Source organism: Saimiri boliviensis, chromosome 7 (genome assembly GCF_048565385.1).
Source record: "Saimiri boliviensis isolate mSaiBol1 chromosome 7, mSaiBol1.pri, whole genome shotgun sequence".
NCBI classification, from domain to species: domain Eukaryota; kingdom Metazoa; phylum Chordata; class Mammalia; order Primates; family Cebidae; genus Saimiri; species Saimiri boliviensis.
In genome coordinates, this window is record NC_133455.1 from 32,579,745 (window position 1) to 32,602,924 (window position 23,180).

At 43.0% G+C, this 23,180-nt stretch overlaps 1 protein-coding gene across 1 annotated transcript in view; it reads right to left on the minus strand.

Annotated features, from left to right (window-relative positions):
- The window catches only part of SLC17A8 (solute carrier family 17 member 8), a 66,595-nt gene that overhangs the window by 36,586 nt on the left and 6,829 nt on the right, over nucleotides 1–23,180 (minus strand). Inside the window, exon 2 of the mRNA XM_074402359.1 lies at nucleotides 924–1,176. Within this exon, the coding sequence (XP_074258460.1) occupies nucleotides 924–1,176 (253 nt within the window). The remainder of the gene's footprint in view (nucleotides 1–923; nucleotides 1,177–23,180) is intronic.

The following is a 23,180-nucleotide window of genomic DNA, read 5'->3' on the forward strand; positions in this document are numbered from 1 at the left end:
AGATGATAAGCTCCTGTTTCAGTTCCTAAAATATACCTAGATGGCATGTGTGCATTCTCTCTCTCTCTCTCTCTCTCTCTCTCTCTTTACTCACTGTCATTCAGGCTGGAGTGCACTGGTGCAATCTTGGCTCACTGCAACCTCTGCCTCCCAGGTTCAAGCAATTCTCCTGCATCAGCCTCCTGAGTAGCTGGGATTACAGGTGTGTGCCACCACGCCCAGCTAATTTTTGTATTTTTAGTAGAGACAGGGTTTCACCGTGTTAACCAGGATGGTCTCAATCTCTTGAACTTGTGATTCACCTGCCTTGGCCTCCCAAAGTGCTGGGATTACAGGCATGAGCCACTGCGCCAGGCCTACTCTATCTCTTTCTTACAGTCCTTTGCAGTCCCTTTTTCTTCAAACATTCTTCTTCCCACCCCACATCCTCTTTGTCTGGCCCAGCCATCACTTTGGGAATTTGTTCACAATATCAAAATCTGGGTTGGGCCTTCTCCTATGAGCCTGAGCACCCCGTGTATCTCCAACACAGCACCTACCACCCCAAACTGTCATCACTTACTTGTCTACATGAAGACAGAGCCCAGTCTAGGTCGTTCACCTTTCTATCCCCATCACTTTGCACAATGCCCAGCACAAGTAGCCACTCTCCATTTTTGTCACATCGCTGAAGGAATTGCAAGGCTTTCTCTCAAGGAGCAAAGTATTGACAGAGCTGCAGTCAAAAAAAGTTCCCTTATGATTGTAGTCTCAGCTACTGATCTGAGATGCTGAGATGGGAGGATGCTGAGATAGGAGGATCATTTCAACCAGGCAGGTCAGGGCTGCAGTGAGCCAAGATCACGCCACTGTACTCTAGCCTGGGAGACAGAGTGAGACCCTGTCTCAAAAAGAAAAGGCTGCCACCATGGATTGATACCAACCTGAATTTCCGGTTTTCCATCAACGTATACGGTGCTGTTGTTGACCATTTCCACAATGGCAACTCCAAGATTGCACCGGATGCCAAAGGAAATGCAGAATCCCAGCCCACTCATGATAGCAATGATGTAACGCTTGGGGAGGCCACAGCAGTGGCAGTCACAGAGTGGGGGGCTCTGCCTGGACGTCGGCACTGGCCTTCCTTCTTCATTCAGCTCGATGTTATCTTCTTCCTCAGTGGTCCCATCAAATTTTCTACATTGGAAAAAGAATAGGCAGAAAATAAAAGCTAGGGTTAAAAGAAAAAGAAAGTATATTAAGCAAAAAGAAAAAAGGTATTAGCAGATGAAAAACAAAAAGGATAAACCGTAGTAGAATACTATGGATTTATTATTACTACTAAAGCAAGTTATTATTATTAAATACTACCATTATTATTAAAATAAGTTATAGTGCCTAAAACTACTGATGTTCTGGGTATTGTGTGGAACTTTTATAAGCATTAAATCAGTCATTTGAATCTTACAACAACCCCATGAGGTAGATAATGTCATCATGCCAATTTTTAGGTGAGGAAATTAAGTCACTTGAGGTAGGATAGAAGCCCAAGGCCAGACTCTATGACTCTATGTCTTAAACAATCTGTCATGCTGAATTTCCTGCTGAAAGCGTATTGACAGAGTTCGTTCACACTGCACGACCCAGCTGTTACAGTTGAGTTTAATTTTTCTAAGTTAATAAAATACTAAGTGGAGGTAGAGAGGTACATTTCCTATCCTAATGCACACCCATTCGGTTGTATATCCTTTTCTCCTCAGATAGTTTCTCTAAGGAGGTAGTCCTCCAGCACCTTTTATTCAAATGGTAGAATTTTTCACTGGCCTCTATAGACTGCAATTATGGCACGCTTATTACAGTGAATTTATTTCTTCTTCTAAAAGAAGGAATTTGGCAAACTGAACCCTATCTGTCAATTATAAAGGAAGTTGTATCCTCTTACTTATTGTCATCTTTCTGAGGATGCTGCCACGGCCCACTTAAGGTTCAAGTCTTTTTAAAAATGATCAAAGATTGCAAGTTTTCATCAATATTAAATTCAGTAATAAATAGCTAATATAATGGCTAATCCAATAGTTTGGATGAAACACAAGTCATTTGCCCACCAGTCCATATGAAAGATAATCTTGGCACGTTCTTATGACTCAAGGGAAATCAAATTTCCAGCATAAGTGTAGAGAAACAAATATATTGGATTCAATTCAGTTCATCAGATAGGTATTGCCTACTGTGTCTCAGGTACTGTGCTAAGTGTTGGGGAGCAATAGAGAATGTGACGTGTTCTCTGCCTTCTTCCAGCTCTCAGGCTGGTGGGAAAGAAAAACACATATACAAGCAGTTATAATTACCGGACAATGCGGGTTTTGTTGAAATCAAAGTGAAAAGCAATGGCGAAACATTGGAAGGAGCTTAGAATTTCAACTTCTGAGCTCAGAGTAGAAGCTTAGTAAGTGTGCCATAACATTAAAGTAATCTGAAAAGAATTCTAACCATTTTCCTACTAACATACCTACCTACCTGCCAGCCTGCATTTATACTGATGGAGTCTATCTTTTAATCTGCAGTTGTCCATGCTTCTAACTAAGGCCAGTCTCTCTTCCTGGACACTAGATCTCATCCCCTTTCATCCATTCATGAATATTGCTCCAGAAATCCCCACCCCCATATATCCAGCCATTATGTTCTTCTCCCTAGTATAATAGATCATTCCTGTTGCCAATAAATAAGTTTTTATTCCTCTCATATTAGAATCTAAAATAAAAGATACTTTCTCTTTCAGTTATCCTCTTATTTCTCATTTTCCTTTTTTAAGAAAAACTGAAATGACTGTCTTCAATTCCTCTCCTCCTGTTCTCTCCTGGACCCACTCCAGCCAGGTCTTCCCAACCTGTCCTCTCAAAACTGTTCGTCTTAAGGTTATCAATGCCCTCCTCATGGCTTAGTCTAAAGGTCATTTTCAGTCCTCATCTGATTTAATCAACCCAGCAGCAGCATTTGACACAATTGACCACTTTCTCTTCCTTGGCCATTTTATTTTCTTCCAGGAAAACTCTTGATCATCCTCCTAATTCTTCTGTTTGGTCTCTTATGCCGATTCCTTCTTTCCTTGACCTATATAAACTAGAATGCCTAGGACTCTGTTCTCGGGTTTCTTGCTTTCTGCCCTTTAGGTCATCTAAGCCAGGCTCTGGGTTTTAGGTATCATGTATATGCTAACGGCTCCCAATTTTTATATCTAGACTTATTTGACATCTCCTTGGACTCCTGAAAGTCATCTTAAACTTGACGTGTCCAAACTGACTTTCCCTAAAAAAAATTAATTTCTGAAGTCATTCCCATCACAAGTAATGACAATTTTGCTACTTTGGTTGCTCCAGCAAAAATCGTGAAACCATCCTGGTTGCCTCACTGTTTCTCCAATCTGTGTCCAACTGGGGAGCCTGTGTACCTTACTGTGAATGTTGAGTTTCCCACTTACTCAGCTGTGTGACTTTAGCCTAATTACTTGATCTCCCTGGACTTCAGTTTCTTCATCTGTAAGCTAGGAATTATAATGATAGTTTCTTCTTCATAGGGTTGTTCTTAGGATTGTCATAAATGAGTTATTAAACTTAGGTAATTTAGAACAGAACTTGCCACATAATAAAAACACAACATATGTCAGCTATTTTTATTACATTAATCTTCGCCATCACTTAATGAGCCTACGATGCTAGTGAGTGTTGATGACATTAGTTCAGAGAGGCAGTTGGATGATAGGACTTTATAATGGGCTACCCTCGTAGTCTCCATGAATTTTCTAGCAACCAAATATGTATAACTTAAGTAGGATGGAAAACTGATGCTCTAGGCCAGGCATGGTGGCTCACGCCTACAATCCCAGCAGTTTGAGAGGCTGAGGCAAACAGATCCACTGAGGTCAGGAATTTGAAATCAGCCTGACCAACATAGCAAAACCCTATCTCTACTAAAAATGCAAAATTTATCCAGGTGTGGTGGTGCAGTGTAGTTCCAGCTGCTTAAGAGGCTGAGGCATGAGAATCACTTGAACCGGGGAGGCAAAGGTTACAGTGAGCTGAGATCGTACTACTGCACTCTAGCCTGGGCAACATAGTGAGATTCCATCTCAAAAAAAGAAAAAAGAAGAAAGAATATTGATACTCTAATATTGACATGTTACTATAATAATATATTCCTAGCAGCTAAAACAAGGATAATATGTAACAACCACAGTAATACTTGTATAAGGCAAATTCAGTTCTCTCCTGCCCTCCTCTCTATAGATGCTTTCATGTAATTCTCTTATTTGATCATTAATACAGCTCAGTGAGACATGGGTAATCTAATACTCCCATTTGACATAAAATACAACTGTAGTTCAGAAAGCAAGAACAAATTGACCAAGATCACACAGCCATTAGTGGGTAGAGGCAAGATATGAAACCCTTCTCCTTTGCTGTCTAGGTCTCCTGGGCCCCTTTCCTGTGTGTTCCCAGCCCACCAGGTCATGCTCCTTCTCAGTGATCTCACCGAGTCACTTTGTCGTCTGTACCTGTTACTTTGTAGCCCTTGCTCAGCCATCATGACCCAGAAGAGTAGGGTAAGAGAATGGGTTCTGGTCTGAGAGACACCCAGCGCTGTCTCTCTCATGTATTAATTAGCTCTGTACCTTGGCTAAGTTACTTGACCTTCTATTAGTCTTCCAGGGATGCTATAACAAAGTGCCACAAACTAGCTGGCTTAAACAACAGAAATTTGTTTTCCTACAATTCTAGAGGCAGAAATCTGAGATCAGCTTTCAGCAGGCCTTGGTTTCTTCCGAGGCCTTTCTTTTTGGCTTTCAGATGGCTGTCTCTCTCTGTGGTTTCACATAGTCTTCCTTCTATGGATCTGTGTGTCCAAATTTTTTCTTCCTATAAGGACATCAGTCATATTGGATCAGGGCCCACCCTACGGACCTATTTAATATTAATTGCCTTTTTAAAGACCCTATCTCCAAACAGAATCATATTCTGAGGTACTGAGTGTTAGAATTTCACCATAATGAATGAGGGCGGAATCATATGAAGACACAATTTAGCCCACAAGAATCCCTATCTCTAAACTGGGGTAATCATAATGGGTATCTCATAGGGTTGTTCAGTGATTGATGCATATAAATGATTCAGTTCAGTGCCTGCTACATAAAAAGTGCTTTAGAGTAATAAGTGGTAAGTACTATCTATCACTACTGCTATTAATAAAGTGTCACCAGTCATAAGCTTAGCCCTCTATATACACATGCAGATGCTTTAGATGAAGCCTAATGAAAACTGAAAGCACTGTGGGACTTTGCAGTGCTTAACTGCAGACAGCCCCAGCTGCTGTGCTCTGAATCAACCACCTCTTTGGCGCAGGGACAGCACTTCTTTCTCACAGGCTGCTATTCCGCCAAGAACTGAGCACCCCAGGGATGAGAGGCCGTTCTTTCCTGCCAGAGGCAGGACACCTCTGACAGTGACTGGCTCCAGGACTGCTCATTGGCCATGCCAAAACTTCCCAGTACTGTAGTGTAGTCTGCAAGTCTTCCCACCTAACTTTTCTTCCTTCCCTCTCTCTTACACAGGTAGCAGTGTGAACGCTCTCCCAGCCTCCTCCAGCTCCTTCCCCATTTCCCCTCAACAAATCTCTTGGCAGGGTGTGGTGACTCATGACTGTAATTCAAATACTTTGGGAGGCTGAGGCGGGAAGATCACTTGAGCTCAAGAGTTTGAGGCTGCAGTGAGCCGTGATTGTACCACTGCACTCCAGCCTGGAAAACGGAGCAAGACCATGTCTCGTATGTGCTGAGTCCTGTCTTGGAATCTGCTTTCTTGGAAGACCTGAACCAATACAAGCACCCTCTGTGTGTACATTGCCATCTTAGACATCCTGAGGCTTTCCAGAGGGAAATACATACAGTATGGGAGATGGGGAAAAAAGGGAGAAAGTAATGATTAAAGGGAAACCCTAAAAGAAGGAGTCTTGGGCTCCCCAAGAAGCAGGACCTATAGCTGGCTGACCTGAAGCCAGCCCCTAAAGCAGCTCTCCAGTTGGAGATGGGATATCAGGAGCTGAGGGGAGGGGTCCGGGCACAAAATCTCAGTTTCCTTTGCCCAAAGTGGCAGCTGAGCCACCACTCAAGGGCTCAGGAGCAAATGAGGATCAACAACTAGCAGAGGACCTCCTGAGTTGTTTGTGAGTCCTTTGCACAACCTTGCTGTGGCAAAAGGGGAGCACCAAAATGAACAGAACTTCCCCCTAGGCAGGGGCCTCAGAGTTAGATCTGATTTGTCTTATTTTATTTATTGTTTTGAGATGGAGTCTTGCTCTGTCACCCAGGCTGGAGTGCAATGGCACAATCTCGGCTCACTGCAACCTCCACCTCCCAGGTTCAAATGATTCTCATGCCTCAGCCTCCTGAGTAGCTGGGATTACAGGTGTAGGCCACCACGCCCAGCTAATTTATTTTTAGTAGAGATAGGGTTTCAGCAAGGTGGCCAGGCTGGTCTCGAACTTCTGGCCTCAAGGAATCCACCCACCTCAGTCTCCCAGAGTGCTGGGATTACAGGCATGAGCCACTGTGCCTGGCCAGATTTGATTTGTTTTAAAAGCATTCAAATAGCAGGCCATTTCTTGTACAGCCTAGCTCACAGAGGAAGACTGAGAAACCCCTCACCCTGTGTCATGGAATATACCAGGCTTTGGGGCAGTCAGATAACCTGGATGTGATCTCCAGCTCTGCCACTGAAACACACGCTGTGTGACTCGGGGGCAAATAACCTGGCCTTCCTGAATCTCACATACCCTCTTCTGTATAATAAATATTTATCTCACAGAGCTATTGCTAAGATTACATGACCCTACCCTACAAAGAGTAACACATTATCACCAATAAATGAATAGACATGCCTGAACATTAGGGTCTCTGCCATCCCTGGTGTTTCCTTGGCATTTTATACATTCCTCTGTTAGAGCACTTCTCACATGGAGTTAGGGTCGTTTTCATTCAGCAGCATAGGTGCCAAGGAAATAGTCACTGATTTGGGCTAGGCACGGTGGCTCTCGCCTGTAGGTGGGAGGCCAAGGCAGGTGGATCACCTAAGGTTAGGAGTTTGAGACCAGCCTGACCAACATGGTGAATAAAACCCTGTCTCCACTAAAAATACAAAAATTAGCTGGGCTTAGTGGCGGGCACCAGTAATCCCAGCTAATCAGGAGGCTGGGGCAGGATAATCTCTTGAACCTGGGAGGCAGAGGTTGTAGTGAGCTGAGATCCCCCCTTTGCACTCCAGCCTGGGCGACCGAGGGAGACTCTGTCTCAAAAAAAAAAAAAGAAAGAAAAGAAAGAAAGAAAGAAAGAAAAGGAAAGAAAGAAAGAAAGAAAGAAAGAAAGAAAGAAAGAAAGAAAGAAAGAAAGAAAGAAAGAAAGTCAATAATTTGTGTCCACACATATGAATGAAGGGCTCCCTGATCCCAGGACCATTTCCTACTCATCTTTATTCTCCATGTTCAGTATCTTGCCTGGAAACAATGAATCCTTGTCCAACTGAATGGAATTGGTGGATCAATTCCAAACATCACTCCTGGCTTGAAGCACCTATAGACAGGATTAAGAATCAATTCATCCCTGCCCAGAAAAAAAAAAAAAAAAAAAAAAAAAAAAAAAAAGCTTTGTAAAAAGGGAAGGAGAGGAGAAAGTTATTTAAGAATAAGAGAAGAAAAAAAGTCATTTCTTAGGAGTTGGAGGACTATAATTATCCATAAGAGCTATTTATCCCATTCAGTGTTCCTTCCCTGCCTGGCTGCAGTTGGTCTTTTAAATCAGAGAATCTTCATTCTTTCTAGAGTGAATTCTCATTGTTGTTTCTCCAAATATAGACAGCTGTGGTCTGTGGACTGCTGCCCCTCTGCACATTAGGGAGGTGCCTACTCTCTATTCTCAGACACAGTTGTCCTGCAAACATCCAAGCCCCAGGGGTCTAATTGCCTAAGATATGCTAACTAGCCTTTAAGCACTTACAGAACCATTTACCTTCAATTCAAATGCTCCCACTAATTGCAGAAAAGGTTTTCTTTTGTTTTCTAGGTAATAAGATCAACATTTGGAGCACAAAGTAAGAGAACTTGCAGATGCTTTTGTGAGTTTTAAAAATCCATTTACTGGCTGGGCATAGTGGCTCATGTCTGCAATCCTAGAAGTTTGGGATGCTGAGGTGGGAGGATCTCTTGAGCCCAGGAGTTCATGGCCACCATGGGCAATATAGAGAGACCCTGTCTAAAGTTAAAAAATAAAATGTATATATGTTTAAAAAATATTTTTTCAAATCAATTTACTTGCTCACTTATGGTATTTGTTATGAACTGAAATGTGTGCCCCAAAATTCATGTGTTGAAGTCTTAACCCCTAGTACCACCGAATGTGACTATATTTGGGATAAGGTGCTTAAGGAAGTAATTATCGTTAAATGAGGCCCTTAGGGTGTGCCCTAATCTAATATGAATGATGTCCTTATAAGAAGAGGACATTTGAGCTAGGTGTGGTGGCATGCATGCCTGTAGTTCCAGCTACTTGGGAGGCTGAGGGGAGAGGATCACTCAAGCCCAGAAGCTGGACAGTGCAGTGAACTACGATCATGCCACTGCACTCCAGGCTGGAGTACAGATTGAGACCCTGTCTTGAAAAATTACATAAATAAAAAGAGATTTGGACACGCAGAGACAACATGCATAGAGGAAGGCCATCTGAGGTCATAGCAAGAAGGCAATATCTGCAAGCCAAGGACAGAGGCCACAGGAGAAATCAAACCTTGATCTTGAACTTCTAACCTCCGGAACTGGGAGAAAATAAATTTCCGTTGGTAAAGCCACCCAGTCTGTAGTATTTTGTTGTGGCAGCCCTAACAAACAAATACAGCATTCAAATTTGTCCTCCTCACAAAGGTCCCATTTAGCTCACATTGTCTTCTACACAATCCTTGAGTTGCTATTCTACCAGAAGAAAAAAATAAACTGAAGGACATTGACTACTTCCTACAATCTAGGCACTCTGTGAGGTTCCTATAAAATATATATTATCTCTCTCAATCCTCCAAATAGTCTTGACAAATAGCACTTATCTCCATCTTACAGTTCAGAAGACTGAGACTCAGAATACTTAAAACCTTGCCCAGCCGGGCATAGTGGCTCATGCCTGTAATCCCAACACTTTGGGAGCCGAGACAAGTGGATCACCTGAGGTCGGGAGTTTGAGACCAACCTGGCCAACATGGTGAAAACCTGTCTCTACCAAAAATACATAAAAGGTAGCCAGGGCCAGGCATGGTGGTTCACGCTTATAATCCCAGCACTTTGGGAAGCCGAGGTGGGTGGATCACGAGGTCAAGAGATTGAGACTATCCTGGTCAAGATGGTGAAACCCCATCTCTACTAAAAATAGAAAAATTAGCTGGGCGTGGTTGTGCGCACCTGTAGTCCCATAGTCCCAGCTATTTGGGAAGCTGAGGCAGGAGAATTGCCTGAACCCAAGAGGCAGAGGTTGTAGTGAGCCGAGATAGCGCCACTGCACTCCAGCTTGGTGACAAAGTGAGACTCCATCTCATACAGAAAAAAAGTTAGCTGGGTGTGCTGTGAAGCGCATGTAATCCCAGCTACTCAGGAGGCTGAAGCAGGAGAATCGCTTCAACCTGAGAGGTGGAGGTTACAGTGAGCTGCACTCTAGCCTGGGCAACAGAGTGAGACTCTGTCTCAAAAAACAAAACAAAACAAAAAAACTTGCCTAATGATCATCATCCAGCTGCAGTTGGTGAAGAGAGAACACAACTGAGATTTGCTCTGCAGTCTATTGGTGCCAGCGTGCCACAGGAACTAATCAGAAAGCGCCAAATAGTGAGTGCTGTACCTAAGTAGACTTTTTTTTTTTTTTTTTTTTTTTGAGACAGAGTCTCACTCTGTCACCCAGGCTGGAGTGCAGTGGTGCGATCTTGGCTCACTGCAACCTCCGCCTCCTGGGTTCAAGCCATTCTCTGCCTCAGCCTCCTGAGTAGCTAGGATTACAGGCACACACCACCACGCCCAGCTACTTTTTGTATTTTTAGTAGAGACGGGGTTTCACCATCTTTGCCAGGCTGGTCTTGAACTCCTGACCTCACCCACCTCAGCCTCCCAAAGTAGCTGGAATTATAGGCATGAGCCACCATACCCGGCCAACAAACATTTTTAAAAATTTTTTGTCAAAAAATTTAAATTTTAAATAAATTATTTTATTTATTTAAAATGAAGTGCATTACTATGGCACCAATTTCCAAAGCTATGAGAATGTTCAGTGGAACAAACCTCCTTCCAGATGTTGATCATTCTCAGTGCATTAATGCTTTGAGTTTATTGCCCATCGTTCCAGAGGTATTTTGTTCACATATTGGCAAATACATACGTATATTTTTCCCCCAACCCTTGACTTTTAAAAAAATTTCCATACATTTTGGGGGATCAGGACTTTTTTAAAAAGGTTCTGGAGAAGCAGTATTGCAGTGGGATTAAGAGAAAATGCTCTGGAGGCAGACAGTTCTGGGTTCAATGCTGACTGTGGTATTTATTAGGTGTCTGGCCTTGAGCAAGTTACCTAACTTCCCTCAACCTCAGTCCCCTCACTTGTGAAAGGAAGACAGGACAATTGGGAACATTAAATGAGGTAAATGAGACTGAGTTACAAAACGCTTAGTGTCATTCCTAGCACTTGATACATAATAAATGGTAAATTTTAAAGAAGGGAAGGAGGATTTAAAATACGATCCCCAAGCTAGTTTGAGATTTGAAATAGGATCTCATCAGCAAGGATTTCAGTATACCACATTTAAAAGAATCTCACTAAAGTGCACCCGGCCAACTGCAGCCCGGTCAGTGCTCTCACAGTACCTGTATCTCTCATTTTTTAAATTAATATTGGCCTCTTCCAGTAGATTATAAATTCAGAAAATCAGGAACCAAAAATCTCTAGCACTCAGCCCAGCTTCACAGATTTTGAGGTATTAATCTACGATGTTTTTGTTTTCTCCTGGTAATTTGACCCTTTCTTATCCAGTGATTTAAGCAGAGAAACAGTGCTTCTTATCTCAGGAGGGGTCATTAGCTGAACAAGAGGAAAAAAAGATAGTCTCTATGGCTTTAAAAAGCCTATGTTACAGATGACAAGCTGACAACCCAGTGGCCACATGTGGCCCATAGCCATGTTTTGTTTATATGGTATACTGTGTGTATGGGTTTTGCTTTTTTTTTTTTTTTTTTTAGAACTTATATTAATTTAATGGGCCGGGCACAGTGGCTCATGCCTGTAACCCCAGCATTTCGGGAGGCTGAGGCCTGCAGATCACCTGAGGTCAAGGGTTCAAGACCAGCCTGGCCAACATGGCAAAACTCCGTCTCTACTAAAAATACAAAATTAGCTGGGCATGGTGGTGCAGACCTGTAATCCCAGCTACTCGGGAGGCTGAGGCAGAAGAATCACCTGAACCTGGGAGGCAGAGGTTGCAGTGAACCAAGATGGCACCATTGTACTCCAGCCTGGGCAACAAGAGCAAAACTCCATCTAAAAAAAAAAAAAAAAAAACAAAAAATAGATTGACAGAGTTTAAAAACCAAGGCCCATCATAGTGGCTCACACCTGTAATCCTGGAACTTTGGAAGGCCAAGGTAAGAGGATTGCTTGAGGCCAGGAGTTTGAGGCCAGCCTGGGCAACATAGTCAAACCCCCATCTCTATTTTTAAAAATCGTATTACATAAATAAATAAATAAAAATCAGGAGATAGCGCAAAAAAGCAAAAACAAGCACATGTATAAAGCCTTGGATTTCTTGTTTATTCTGAAATATCTGAAGACCTGAAATTATCAAGCTGTCACTCATGGCTACCATTAGCTCTCAATTTACCACAGTCCCCACCACTCCCTATTGTCACTTCCACAGTGAGCTCAATTGCTGTTTAACATCATACTTGCACCATTGCTTTTCTTGTAGTTTAATTCAAGACATAAGAAAAATGTTTTGTACCCATGTCTCTATCAAAAGTTGAAAAATTAACTAGTAGCACACATATGTAATACCATTATTTACAGCTGTCCAATATCTTAATGACTTCTTGATATTTTGAATCTTGCTGGAGCAGAAAAAAAAAAAAATCTACTTTTACTAGGCTCTCTTGCAGCTACAGTGCAGGCACAAGAGGTGAATTCTGCTAAATCTAAAGCACTTGAATGAGATTTAGATACGGGACAGAACAAGAAGAGAATACACATACAGGGGAAGGGCAGTGCAGATGGTTTCGAATGCAACAGAGACAACTGGCTTCTCTGTGACTGCTGTGGCAGAATTTCTGGAACAAGTCATGAATATAATCAGCACTTAGAGGCAGGCAGTGGTGGCAGCAGGGTTTTCCAAAACTGTCTAGTGGTAGACATTCTTTGCTGCTTTGTTTTTGGTGATAGAGTACCCAGATCTGATACTTCCAGGAAGTCTGAATGATTCCTAACATTCTTTTATTGGTTTTTGGTTTTTATTTATTTATTTATTGAGATAGACTCTTGCTCTGTCACCCAGGCTGGAGTGCAGTGGTGCAATTTCAGTTCACTACAACCTCTGCTTCCTGGTTCAAGCAATTCTCCTGCCTCAGCCTTCTGAGTAGCTGGAATTACAGGCATGCACCACCACACCTGTCTAATTTTTGTATTTTTGGTAGAGATGGAATTTCACCACGTTGGCCAGGCTGGTCTCAAACTCCTGACCTCAGGTGATCCTCCACCAGCCTCAGCCTCCCAAAGTGGTAGGATTGCAAGCATGAGCCACCAAGCCCAGCCATATTTTTTATTTATTTATTTTTTAAGATGAAGTCTTGCTCTGTCACCTAGGCTGGAGTACAGTAGTGTAATCTTGGCTCACAGCAACCTCTACCTTCTGGGTTCAAGCAATTGTCTTGCCTCAGCCTACTGAGTAGCTGGGATTACAGGCATGTGCCACTATGTCTGGCTAATTTTTATATTTTTTTAGTAGAGACAGGGTTTTACCATATTGACTAGGCTTGTCTTGAACACCTGACCTCGGGTGATTTGCCCGCCTCGGCCTCCCAAAGTGCTGGGATTACAGGGGTGAGCCACCACACCTGGCCCAATTGCTAACATTCTTTACTAAATTTCATTCTACTTTAGCTAGACCGGATTCTGTTGACTGCAACTAAGAACTTTAAATGATACAACATATGTCTTTGCAAAAGTGGAGACTATTTCTATGTGTTAATATGTACTGTGTCTATGTCAAGATACATAATACATTTGCTTTACTCTGTAGGTATTGAATCTATAGACCTTATTAACTTTTAAGAAGCACTTAGAAAATTTGATTATTGTAAAAGTATTTGGGAAAAGTTGGAAAAAGAGAGAATATAAATTTTAGACGAAAAAATATACTTTTGAGCTATGAAAAGATACCAGGAGCAGGAGTCATAGAATCTGATGAATATTTACATCAAGAAGCAGGAAAGTATATCTGGGAATGGATCCTGAATATACTAGACTTGGAGGGAGTAGGATAATAAAGTTGGATAAGGGAGAGTTTGTCAGTATGGGAGTTGGATTGAATGTGTCCTCCAAAAAAGATATGTTGATGTTCTAACCCCCAACACCTGTGAATGTGACCTTATTTGGAAATGGGGTCTTCACAGATGTAATCAAGTTAACATGGGGTCATACTAATTTCTGACTAGCGTCCTTATAAGAAGAGGGGAATTTGAACACATAGATGTAGAGACCAGGGGAGAAGGCCAAATGACAACAAATGCAGGGATTGGAGTGATGCATCCACAAGCCAAGGCATGCCCGGGATTCCCAGTAGCTACCAGCAGTCAGGGAGCGGCAGGTATGAGGCCTCCTTCAGAGCCTTGAGCAGGAGCTTGGCCCTGCCAACACCTTGGGTTTGGACTTCTCATCTCCAGAATTGTGAGAGAATCCGTTTCTGTTGCTTTAAGCCACCCAGTTTGTGGCGATTTGTTACCACTGCCCTAGGAAACTAATAAAGGGTGCAAGATCCCATGACACAGGGTCTAACATCCCAGCAAAGGCTTTAAGAGAAACGGTCCTGATAAACTGCTAATATAGTTCTTGGAAACTTAAACAAAATAGAGATGTCACGAGGATCCTGGTGACTTTTAAAATATAATTCTGTACTAATTTCTAGTCATTATTACATTGTGCACAGAGACATAGGATATGGCCACCATGACTTTTTAAAAAATAACTTGAAGGCTGGACACAGTGGTTCACACCTGGAATCCCAGCAATTTGGGAGGCTGAGGCAGGAGGATGGCTTGAGCCCAGGAGTTTGAGACCATTCTAGGCAACATAGCAAGAGCTTTGTCTTGGCAAAATATTTTAAAAATTAGCCAAGCATGTTGGCTTGCATCTGTAGTCCCAGCTACTCAGAAGGCTGAGGTGGGAGAACGTCTTGAGCCTGGGAAGTTGACACTGCAGTGAGGTATTATTGTGCCACTGCACTCCAGCCTATGTGATGTAGTGAGACCCTCTCTCAAAAAATAATAATAAGAAGAAGAAATTATCCATTCCAGGAGAGAATGCCCAAGGCCAAAAGAGTGTCCTTACTTTGGTCTAGGTCTACATCCTCTCTTTTCCTTAACTATTATCTAAACCTAATTTACAAGCCTATTTCATTTTTTTAATGCCTGGTATAAAAACTGCTGAATTTGAACCAGTTATAGTGTTGAATTACTGAGAATTAAATTGGCTGTCTTCTATTCCTTTAGTAAAGTTTTGATCTCTATTATTTGGAATGTAAGAATTCCATAATTGTTTTATCTTTAATATTGATCACACTCTTGATCAATTAAAAAGTCTCTCTTTAACTTATTTTCTTTAAAAATGAGAAATGTCAGGAACTGTTATAGCAGATTATAAAGAAAGATCAAAAGTCTCAAATAAATGAATATGCAGGAATGGATTTACCATGTAAGACCAGAAAACCCCACAAACGAACTATATTCCCCAGGAGGCCTGAGGAATACTCCTGCTGCTAAGATAATAAGGAATGCAGTGGCGATGGGGCCACCAGCACCCTTGAGATGCTCAGAAGCTGCTGTCGTCTGCTGGCTGAGGCTCACAGTAGGAGATGCTGTTCCAGAACCAGTGGCAGTTAGGATGATTGGCAGCACTTAACCATCATACATACAGGCAGGAAATTCAGAATGACAGTTACGGAATCAGATCATAGGAATCTCAGAGATGTCTCACAGAACATGGCGCTCCTAGGAGCAAAAGAAATGGGCAGCCAATGTCTGTGTATTGCTTCACATACAGAAAACCAGGAAAGATCAAGAGCTGATGAATGGGCAGTAGACTGAGGCTGGCCATCCCTATGGAAAGTCACACTCTCTTTCCCAGTTTAAAATCTAAAGACTGATGGAGAAGACTGAAGGTTCCATGACAAAGGAACCCACAATACCACTGAAAGAAACGCAGTCATGATGCCCACAGTCCTTCCCCGAAGGAATCTGGCACCATTAATTTGGGTAAACATACACTGAAGAAAGAAAAATACCTCGATATTTTGGGGCAAGTTGATGTTGATACTCAGGGATTTATAGCATTATCCTGCCTCCGTTAGAGTGGGGCTCATGTAAGTGGAGTCCTGGCCCAGGTTCGCCTCATAGTGAGTTCATGTCCATGGACCCACCCAGTGGTCATTTCCCCGTGTATAATTCCCACATGTGTAATTGGAAGAGAGACAGCTAGCATTTGGAAAAACCCTTTCAGTGGTTCCTTGACTTGTAGAATAAAAACTGTTGTAATAGAAAAAAGTCAAGTGGAAGTCCTTAAAACTGGCATCCCTAGGTAAGAAGATAAATCAGAAACAGTATCACATTATGCAGAATGACAGAGATTATTGTACCTTCAGAGATTTAAAGGATGCAGGGGTGTTACATCCCATTAGATCCCAATGTAATTCACCAGCCTAACCACCTGCAAAAAAAAGGTGGGGGGAGGGGGATCACAGTGGACGACAGGGAACTACCACACTCTTAACTCAGGTACGTAGCTTGCCTATCTTGATCTGGTGCATTCTTTCCATATCCATTAGAAAGGAGGCTAAGAAGTTCACAATGACATGAGATGAACAACAGTAGATATCCATGGATTGTCCTCTCTCATAATATAGCCAGAGAGACCTTCTGGACCTTCTGCAGAACATCACATTTATCTATTATGACCAATAGATGACAACATGTTGTTGAGACCTCAGAAGCAAGAATTGACAAGTACTCTGGATGCCTCAGTAAAACATATGTGCTCCATTAGGTGGGAAATAATTACTACAAAGACAATTCCATCACATGGGTGAAGTTCACAGGGGTCTAGTGTTTGAGACCATCCAGACATTCCCTCTAAAGTGAAGGAAAGGTTATTGTGCTTTGAACTTCCAACCACCAAGGAAGAAGCACAATGGTTGGCAGTCCTCTTTGGGTTTTTGGGGCAATGTATCCAACACTTGGAAATACTGTTCTAACCCACTTATTCCGTGACATAAAAGACTGCTAGTTTTTAATGAGATCCAACAATAAGAAAGCATCCTGTAGCAAGTCCAGGCTGCAATAGGAGTGACCTTGCCACTAGGGCTGTGTTCTCCAGCATACCCTTGGTACTAAAGGCACCTGAATAGGAAAAGACTCTATATGAGGTTTCCGGCAAAACTCAATAGGAGAAATATAGCATAGAGCCTTAGGATTCTGGGACAAGGCCATGCCATCTATAGTGGAGAAATATAAAACAGACAAAAAATAACTCATGGCATGTTACTGAGTCCTGGTGGAGTCACAGCTTCTGACCATGGAATATCAAGATACCACGCAGCTAAAACTACCCATCATGAGCTAGGTACTATCAAACCTGCGAAGTCCAACTGTTTGTCCTAAGATGGAAGTGGTCTATCTGAAATCTAACACCAGCAGGGCCACATGGCACAAGTAAGCCCATGTCAGAGGGGCCATGTTGCCATGTGACCTATATCTGCTGTACCAATGGCTATGAGCTCACACTTGTGGACAAATTACAGGAGGAAGAAAACTGAGTTCGGTCCAAAGCTGGTCAATTTGGTATGTTAGAGTGTGTTACAGATGGACTGCTGCTGTACTCCAGCCCACCCAGGGATGGCCCTGAAGGACAGTGAGGGCAAAAGCCTCCCAATAGGCAGAGTTTTGAGCAGTCTCCTGGCCACCCATTTTGTATGAAAAGAGAAACATTCAAAGGTAAGGGTATACATGGACTCACAGGCAGTGGTGAGTGACTTCACTGGAGGTCAGGAATCAGATAGGGCAATATTGGAGGACTGGGAAGAAGATCTGGGGAAGAGATCTGGATGAGTATAGGTGGATGCCTAGTATGAGCTCTCCTGCTTGCACATTAACACAAGCCATTTGGAAGAGGCACAAAGCAGACGATAGGCAGGCTGACTTGGCCAGTTAATATCAGTCAGCTTCCATCCTCAGTCACCTAGTGCTAGAGCAGTGCACTTGTGAACAGAGTGACCATGGCAGCAGGGATGGAGGCTATGTTGGGGCTCCCACTCACCAGGACTGAGCTTGCTCCTGCTGCTGTCAGCAAAAAAACCAATGCTGAGCCCATGAGATGGCACAGTTCTTGAGGGGACAAACCAGTCTCTTGTTTACAAGTTGTTTATAACGGACCCCTTCCATCCTGGAAAGGGTAGCAATTCATCCTGACTGGGGTTGACATATTCTATGTATGAGTTTGCCCATTCAGACTACAAGTCTCAGCCAGCATCTCTATCTGAGGATTCAGTGTCTGATTTCTCAACATGGGACCTCACATCACATTTTCTCAGATCAAGACACCCAATTTACAGCAAAGATAGCATAGCAGTGGGCACATGAAAACGGGACCCACAAGCCCCACAATATTTCACACCATCTAGAAGCTGACAGCCTGCCAGTGCTGAAGAAGCTTTCTCTTTCTCCTTCCTTCCTTCCTTCCTTCCTTCCTTCCTTCCTTCCTTCCTTCCTTCCTTCCTTCCTTCCTTCCTTCCTTCCTTTCTTTCTTTCTTTCCTTCTTTCTTTCTTTCTTTCTTTCTTTCGAGATGGAGTCTTCCTCTGTTGCCCAGGCTGGAGTACAGTGGCTTGATCTTGGCTCACTGCAGCCTCTGCCTTCTGGGTTCAAGCAAGCAGTTCTGCCTCACCCTCTTGAATAGCTGAGATTACAGGTGCCCACCTCCATGCCTGACTAATTTTTGTATTTTTGGTAGAGATGGGGTTTTCCTATGTTGGCCAGGCTAGTCTCAAACTCCTGACTTCAAATGATCCACCTGCCTTGGCCTCCAAAAGTGCTGGGATTACACATTTGAGCCAAGGTGCCCAGCCTCTGAAGAAGCTTCTTAAAGATGCAGCTGTGGCATAATCTTGGAGATTAAGTTCTGGGAAGGTAAGGTGCTATACTCCAGGATGCAATATATTCCATAAACCAACAGTTATGTGCCTGTAATTCCAGCACTTTGGGAGGCTGAGGTGGGCAGATCACTTGAGGTCAAGTGTTCGAGACCAGCCTGGCCAACATGCTGAAACCCCATCTTTACTAAAAATACAAAATTAGCTGGTGTGGTGGTGGGTGCCTGTAATCCCAGCTACTTGGGAGGCTGAGGCAGAGTTGCTTCAACCCGGGAGGCGGAGGTTGCAGTGAGCCGAAATCAAGCCACTGCACTCCAGCCTGGGTGACAGAGCAAGATTCCATCTTAAACAAATAAACAACCCAACAGTTATGACATGGTGCTGTGTGCCCAATGGGCAGAATACACAGGTCAATGAAACAAGGGGTGAGAGAAGGAGTGGCCCCATTTGCCATTATTCCCACTAACCCACCTGAGGAATATCTCATCTCTTCAACTTAGGCTCTGAGGGTCTAGAAATCCTGATTCACAAGGAAGAGTTTTTCCATTTAGGAACACAATGGAGATCCCAGTCAACATATGGTTAGGACTGCTGCTCAGTCACTTTGGGGTCCTCGTGCCAAGACCAGAAGACATGGCAAGAAGTCACTACAGTGGAAAAGGTCATGGATCCTGATCTTCAGGAGGAACCGGAACTGTCACTTCATCATGGGAGCAGGAAGAAATATGTTTGGCACCCAGATGATCCGCTGGGACATCTCCTGATACTGCCTTGGCTAGTTTTTAACTGTCAGTGGGCAAATACAGCAACCACGACCGATGAGGTTATGTTAACCAAAGATTTAGACCTCTCAGGGATGAAGATCTGGGCAACCCATCGGGCAAGCCAACAGAAGAGGGGAATCAGAAAGGGATGGAGAAGAGGGACCAGTCATCACAGTGGGCACTGGATTCTGTCTTAATAACTCTTCTATGGAAGGGTCCTTGGGAACTGCAACCATAGAGTCTTGGAGAAGCTGACCCTGGAAGGAGTGGACTTCCTGTGAGAAGCAAGTTGATCTGAGCAGTGCAGTGGGGGGCTGTCATAGAAACCATAGCGCACTCCCCAGTTCCCCTTATTGGGCAAGCACAACTCTACTTTCAGAGCTGCTAGCAGGTCACAGTTGCTGTGTTTTCACATTTGCAGCTAAAACTAGGCAGGGTGCAGTGGTTTGTGCCTGTAATTCTAGCACTTTGGGAGCCCAAAGTGGGAGGATCATCTGAGTTCAAGACCAGCCTAATCAACATGGCAAGACCCCTATCTCTATTATTTTAAAAATTAAAATAAAACAAAAAAGCTATCCAAGGCAGTATCAGGAGATGTCTGAGTGGATCGCCTAGATGCCAAACACATTTCTTCCTGCTCCCATGATGAGGCAACATGCTCTCGAACTCCTGAGCTCGGGCAATCCATTCTGTTCACCTTGCTACTATGGTGACTCCTTGCCTGGGATTCTGGTCCTGGCATGAGGGACCCTGGAGAACTTCCTCAGTGGCCTCCAAATAAATCCCTCACCTCAGTGGGGCAGCCCACAGCCAATGACTGACTGAGGCAGAGATAAAAAAAAAAAAAAAAAAAAAAAAGGTTGCCTCACTTGCCCCAAAGGAAGGACTCGGCACATCGCTTGTGCTCCAGGATCTTTCCCCTGTGAAAGATCCTGAGAGGTCTAAATCTTTGTGAGCGAGCATTCTTACTTGGCTCTTTCTCCTCTCTCCTCTCCTCTCCTCTCCTCTCCCTCCCTCCCTCCCTCTCTTTCTTCCTTCCTTCCCTTCCTCCCTCTTGCTTTCTTGCTTTCCTGCTTTCTTTCTTTTTTTGACCAAGTCTCCCTATGTTGCCCAGGCTGGAGTACAGTAGTGCTATCTCAGCTCACTGCAACCTCTGCCTCCTGGGTTCAAGCAATTCTTTTGCCTCAGCCTCCCAAGTAGCTAGGACTCTAGGTGCACACCGCCACACCTGGCTAATTTTTTATCTTTTAGTAGAGACGAGGTTTCACCGTGTTGCCCAGGCTGTTCTTGAACTCCTGAGCTCAGGCAACCTGCCCACCTTGGCCTTTCAAAGTGCTAGGATTTCAGGCGTGAGCCACTGCACCCAGCCTTTCCTTTCCTTTCTTGTTTTATTCCCTCTCAGTTTTTTCAGGAAGAGCTCTCTCAATAAATCACATTCTAGGCTCATCCAAATGCCTGTCTTGGTCTGTGCTTTTTAGGTAACCTACCTAAGACAGAGGTGAAATAAAGCAGGAAAGAGGGACAGAGAAGAGGGCAGGAGGAGGAGGGCAGGTGAGCCTTATGTTTAAACAGGATGGTCAGGAAAGCAGGGATCCTTGAGCAGAGACTTGAAGAAAGACAGAATGAGCCATCAGGCTATTTGGGAGGAAAGCACTTAAGCAAAAGAAATAGATAGGGCAAAAGCCGGGCCAGGAGTGGATCTGAGGAGTTCTAGTAAGAGCCAGGAGGCCAGTGAATCCAGAGTAGAGTGAGGCAGGAAAATGTCACAGATGAAGTCAGAGGGTCTTCTCAAAGTCCTAGATCACAGAGGACCTTGAAGGCCATTGAAAGGGCCCTGGCTTTAACTCTGAATGAGGCAGCTTTGAGCAGTGGGGAGATGTGATCTGAGCTGGTTTCCTAGAGTCACCCCATTGCAGCCAATTTGCCTGAGGTCATGCAGGTAGGGGAAGTAAAGGATGCTGCAGCAATTGGAACCCAGGATTGCCTGATCTCAGAGAAGCTTTAACACATTCGCCTTTGTTGATGGAGCAGGAAGTGTACATCTGGTACATATGTTTAATACACAACCCCTGAATACTGAGGACAGACACGATGCAGGGACTAGTTTCATTTAAAGGGAAGATAGACATACTTGTAAGGAGACCAGACTCCCCTTATACCTTCCTTGGGGAAAGCCTTCAATACTGGTACAATTGATTAAGAGAACAGTCCACCACACTTGCCAGCAGGTCCAGAAGTTTCTAGCTACATTGCAGTCCAAGTACCTCCCTAAACCTAAATAAGTGGCATAATTTCAAGACAGTGAGTGGGAAGAGGGAAAACACTTGATTAGAGAGGTAACAATGTAATGATTAAGAACGATGGGCGTAGAACAACAGGTCTGAAACCCAACTCTGCCATTCATGAGCTGTGATTTAAATAACCAAGCTACTTAACCTCTCTGTGTCTCTTTTCTCATCTGTAAAATTGTTGCTAGATACTGTGGCTTATGCCTATAATCCTAGCATTTTGGGAGGCCAGGAAGGCAGGATAGCTTGAGGCCAGGAGTTTGAGGCTGCAGTAAGCTATGATTGCATCACTGCACTCCAGCCTAGGCAACAGAGTGAGAAAAATTGTAATTATACTAGTCCCCTCTGCATGGGGTTTTTAATAGAATTAATGAGTTTACAGTGTCTGAAACATACTGTTTCATTACTATTATGTTTTTTAGACATGAACAATTAAAGGACACATAAATGGTCATTTAAATCAAACAAATCTGCCTGTCAATTTCTGGATATTAATTTCCAAGTTTAATGCTTTCTTTGTCATCCATATAATACAACACTAAACTATAAATGAGTGCATCTTCTTTCTTCCTACACTTCTAAAACATTATTTTACCTTTAGCTGAATAATTGCTCAGCTGCTTCTTATCAATGACTGTTTTCCAGGAAGGCTAATCATGCCTGACTGTAATCAACTCTGTGTGGGAACTCTCAAATGCTTCCCTGCGCAATTGCCACTCCCCTGACTGTGAGGAACACTGTGATTAAAAAGCATCTCAAGAATTCCATTTAGATGATGACCTCAGTCTCAAACATTATTAGACAGCTATGATTTACATTGCCTTCTAAGTTAGAATGTAGAGGCTTCCAACTTCCAAATGCTCCTACAAAACAGAAAACAGTTCTTTGTGATTTTTTTACATGGGATTCTGTCAACTGGTTTTACATGAAAATCAGTGAAATGAGCAGGAAATGGCCAGTATATGCCAGGCTCTGAGCAGGGTCCTTTACATATAATTACCTTATACACCTGTGGTTAATGCCAAACATGTGGCAGAGCTGGTCTTGATAATTTGGGAGCTCTGCTCAAAGACCACTAGAACTGAGGGTCAACTTGGATCACTGCTCAAGCAATGTCTATTTTTGCTTCTGCCAATAATTTCTCTCTATAGATCACTGAAAAAAGGATTTGACCTTGGCTTTATTTTTGCTAAAGCCATTCTACAATTAGGACAACCATGACAATATCTAGCGTTTGTTTTGTGCATTCTCTATCTCCAGCACTGTGCTGGCTGTTTTTCTATTGTTCTGTGGAAACTGTTCAAACAGTCCTAGACACATAGCCCAATTTCTAGTTGAGGTCACACAATTTGGAAAATCACTAATTTTGTTATACCCCTAAGCAAACCAATTTGGTAATCAAAAAGATCTCTATGTGGCCCCTCCAATCGAACATAGCAAAACCGGTTCTTCACTCAGTCTTCTATTGAAAAAAGGAATTAAATTTTTTAAAAAAGCAATTAAACTTAAGTTTGAAAAGAAAATTCCTATGTATTTTCTTATACCAAATATTTTATAAACTAAGGCAGAGTTTGCTGAGTATAATGGTGACTATGGCCGAAAGTCATGGGTTTTTGGTTTTTTTTGTTTTTGTTTTTTTTTTTTTTTCTTCCATTTTTTGAGACAGTCTCACTGTCTCCCT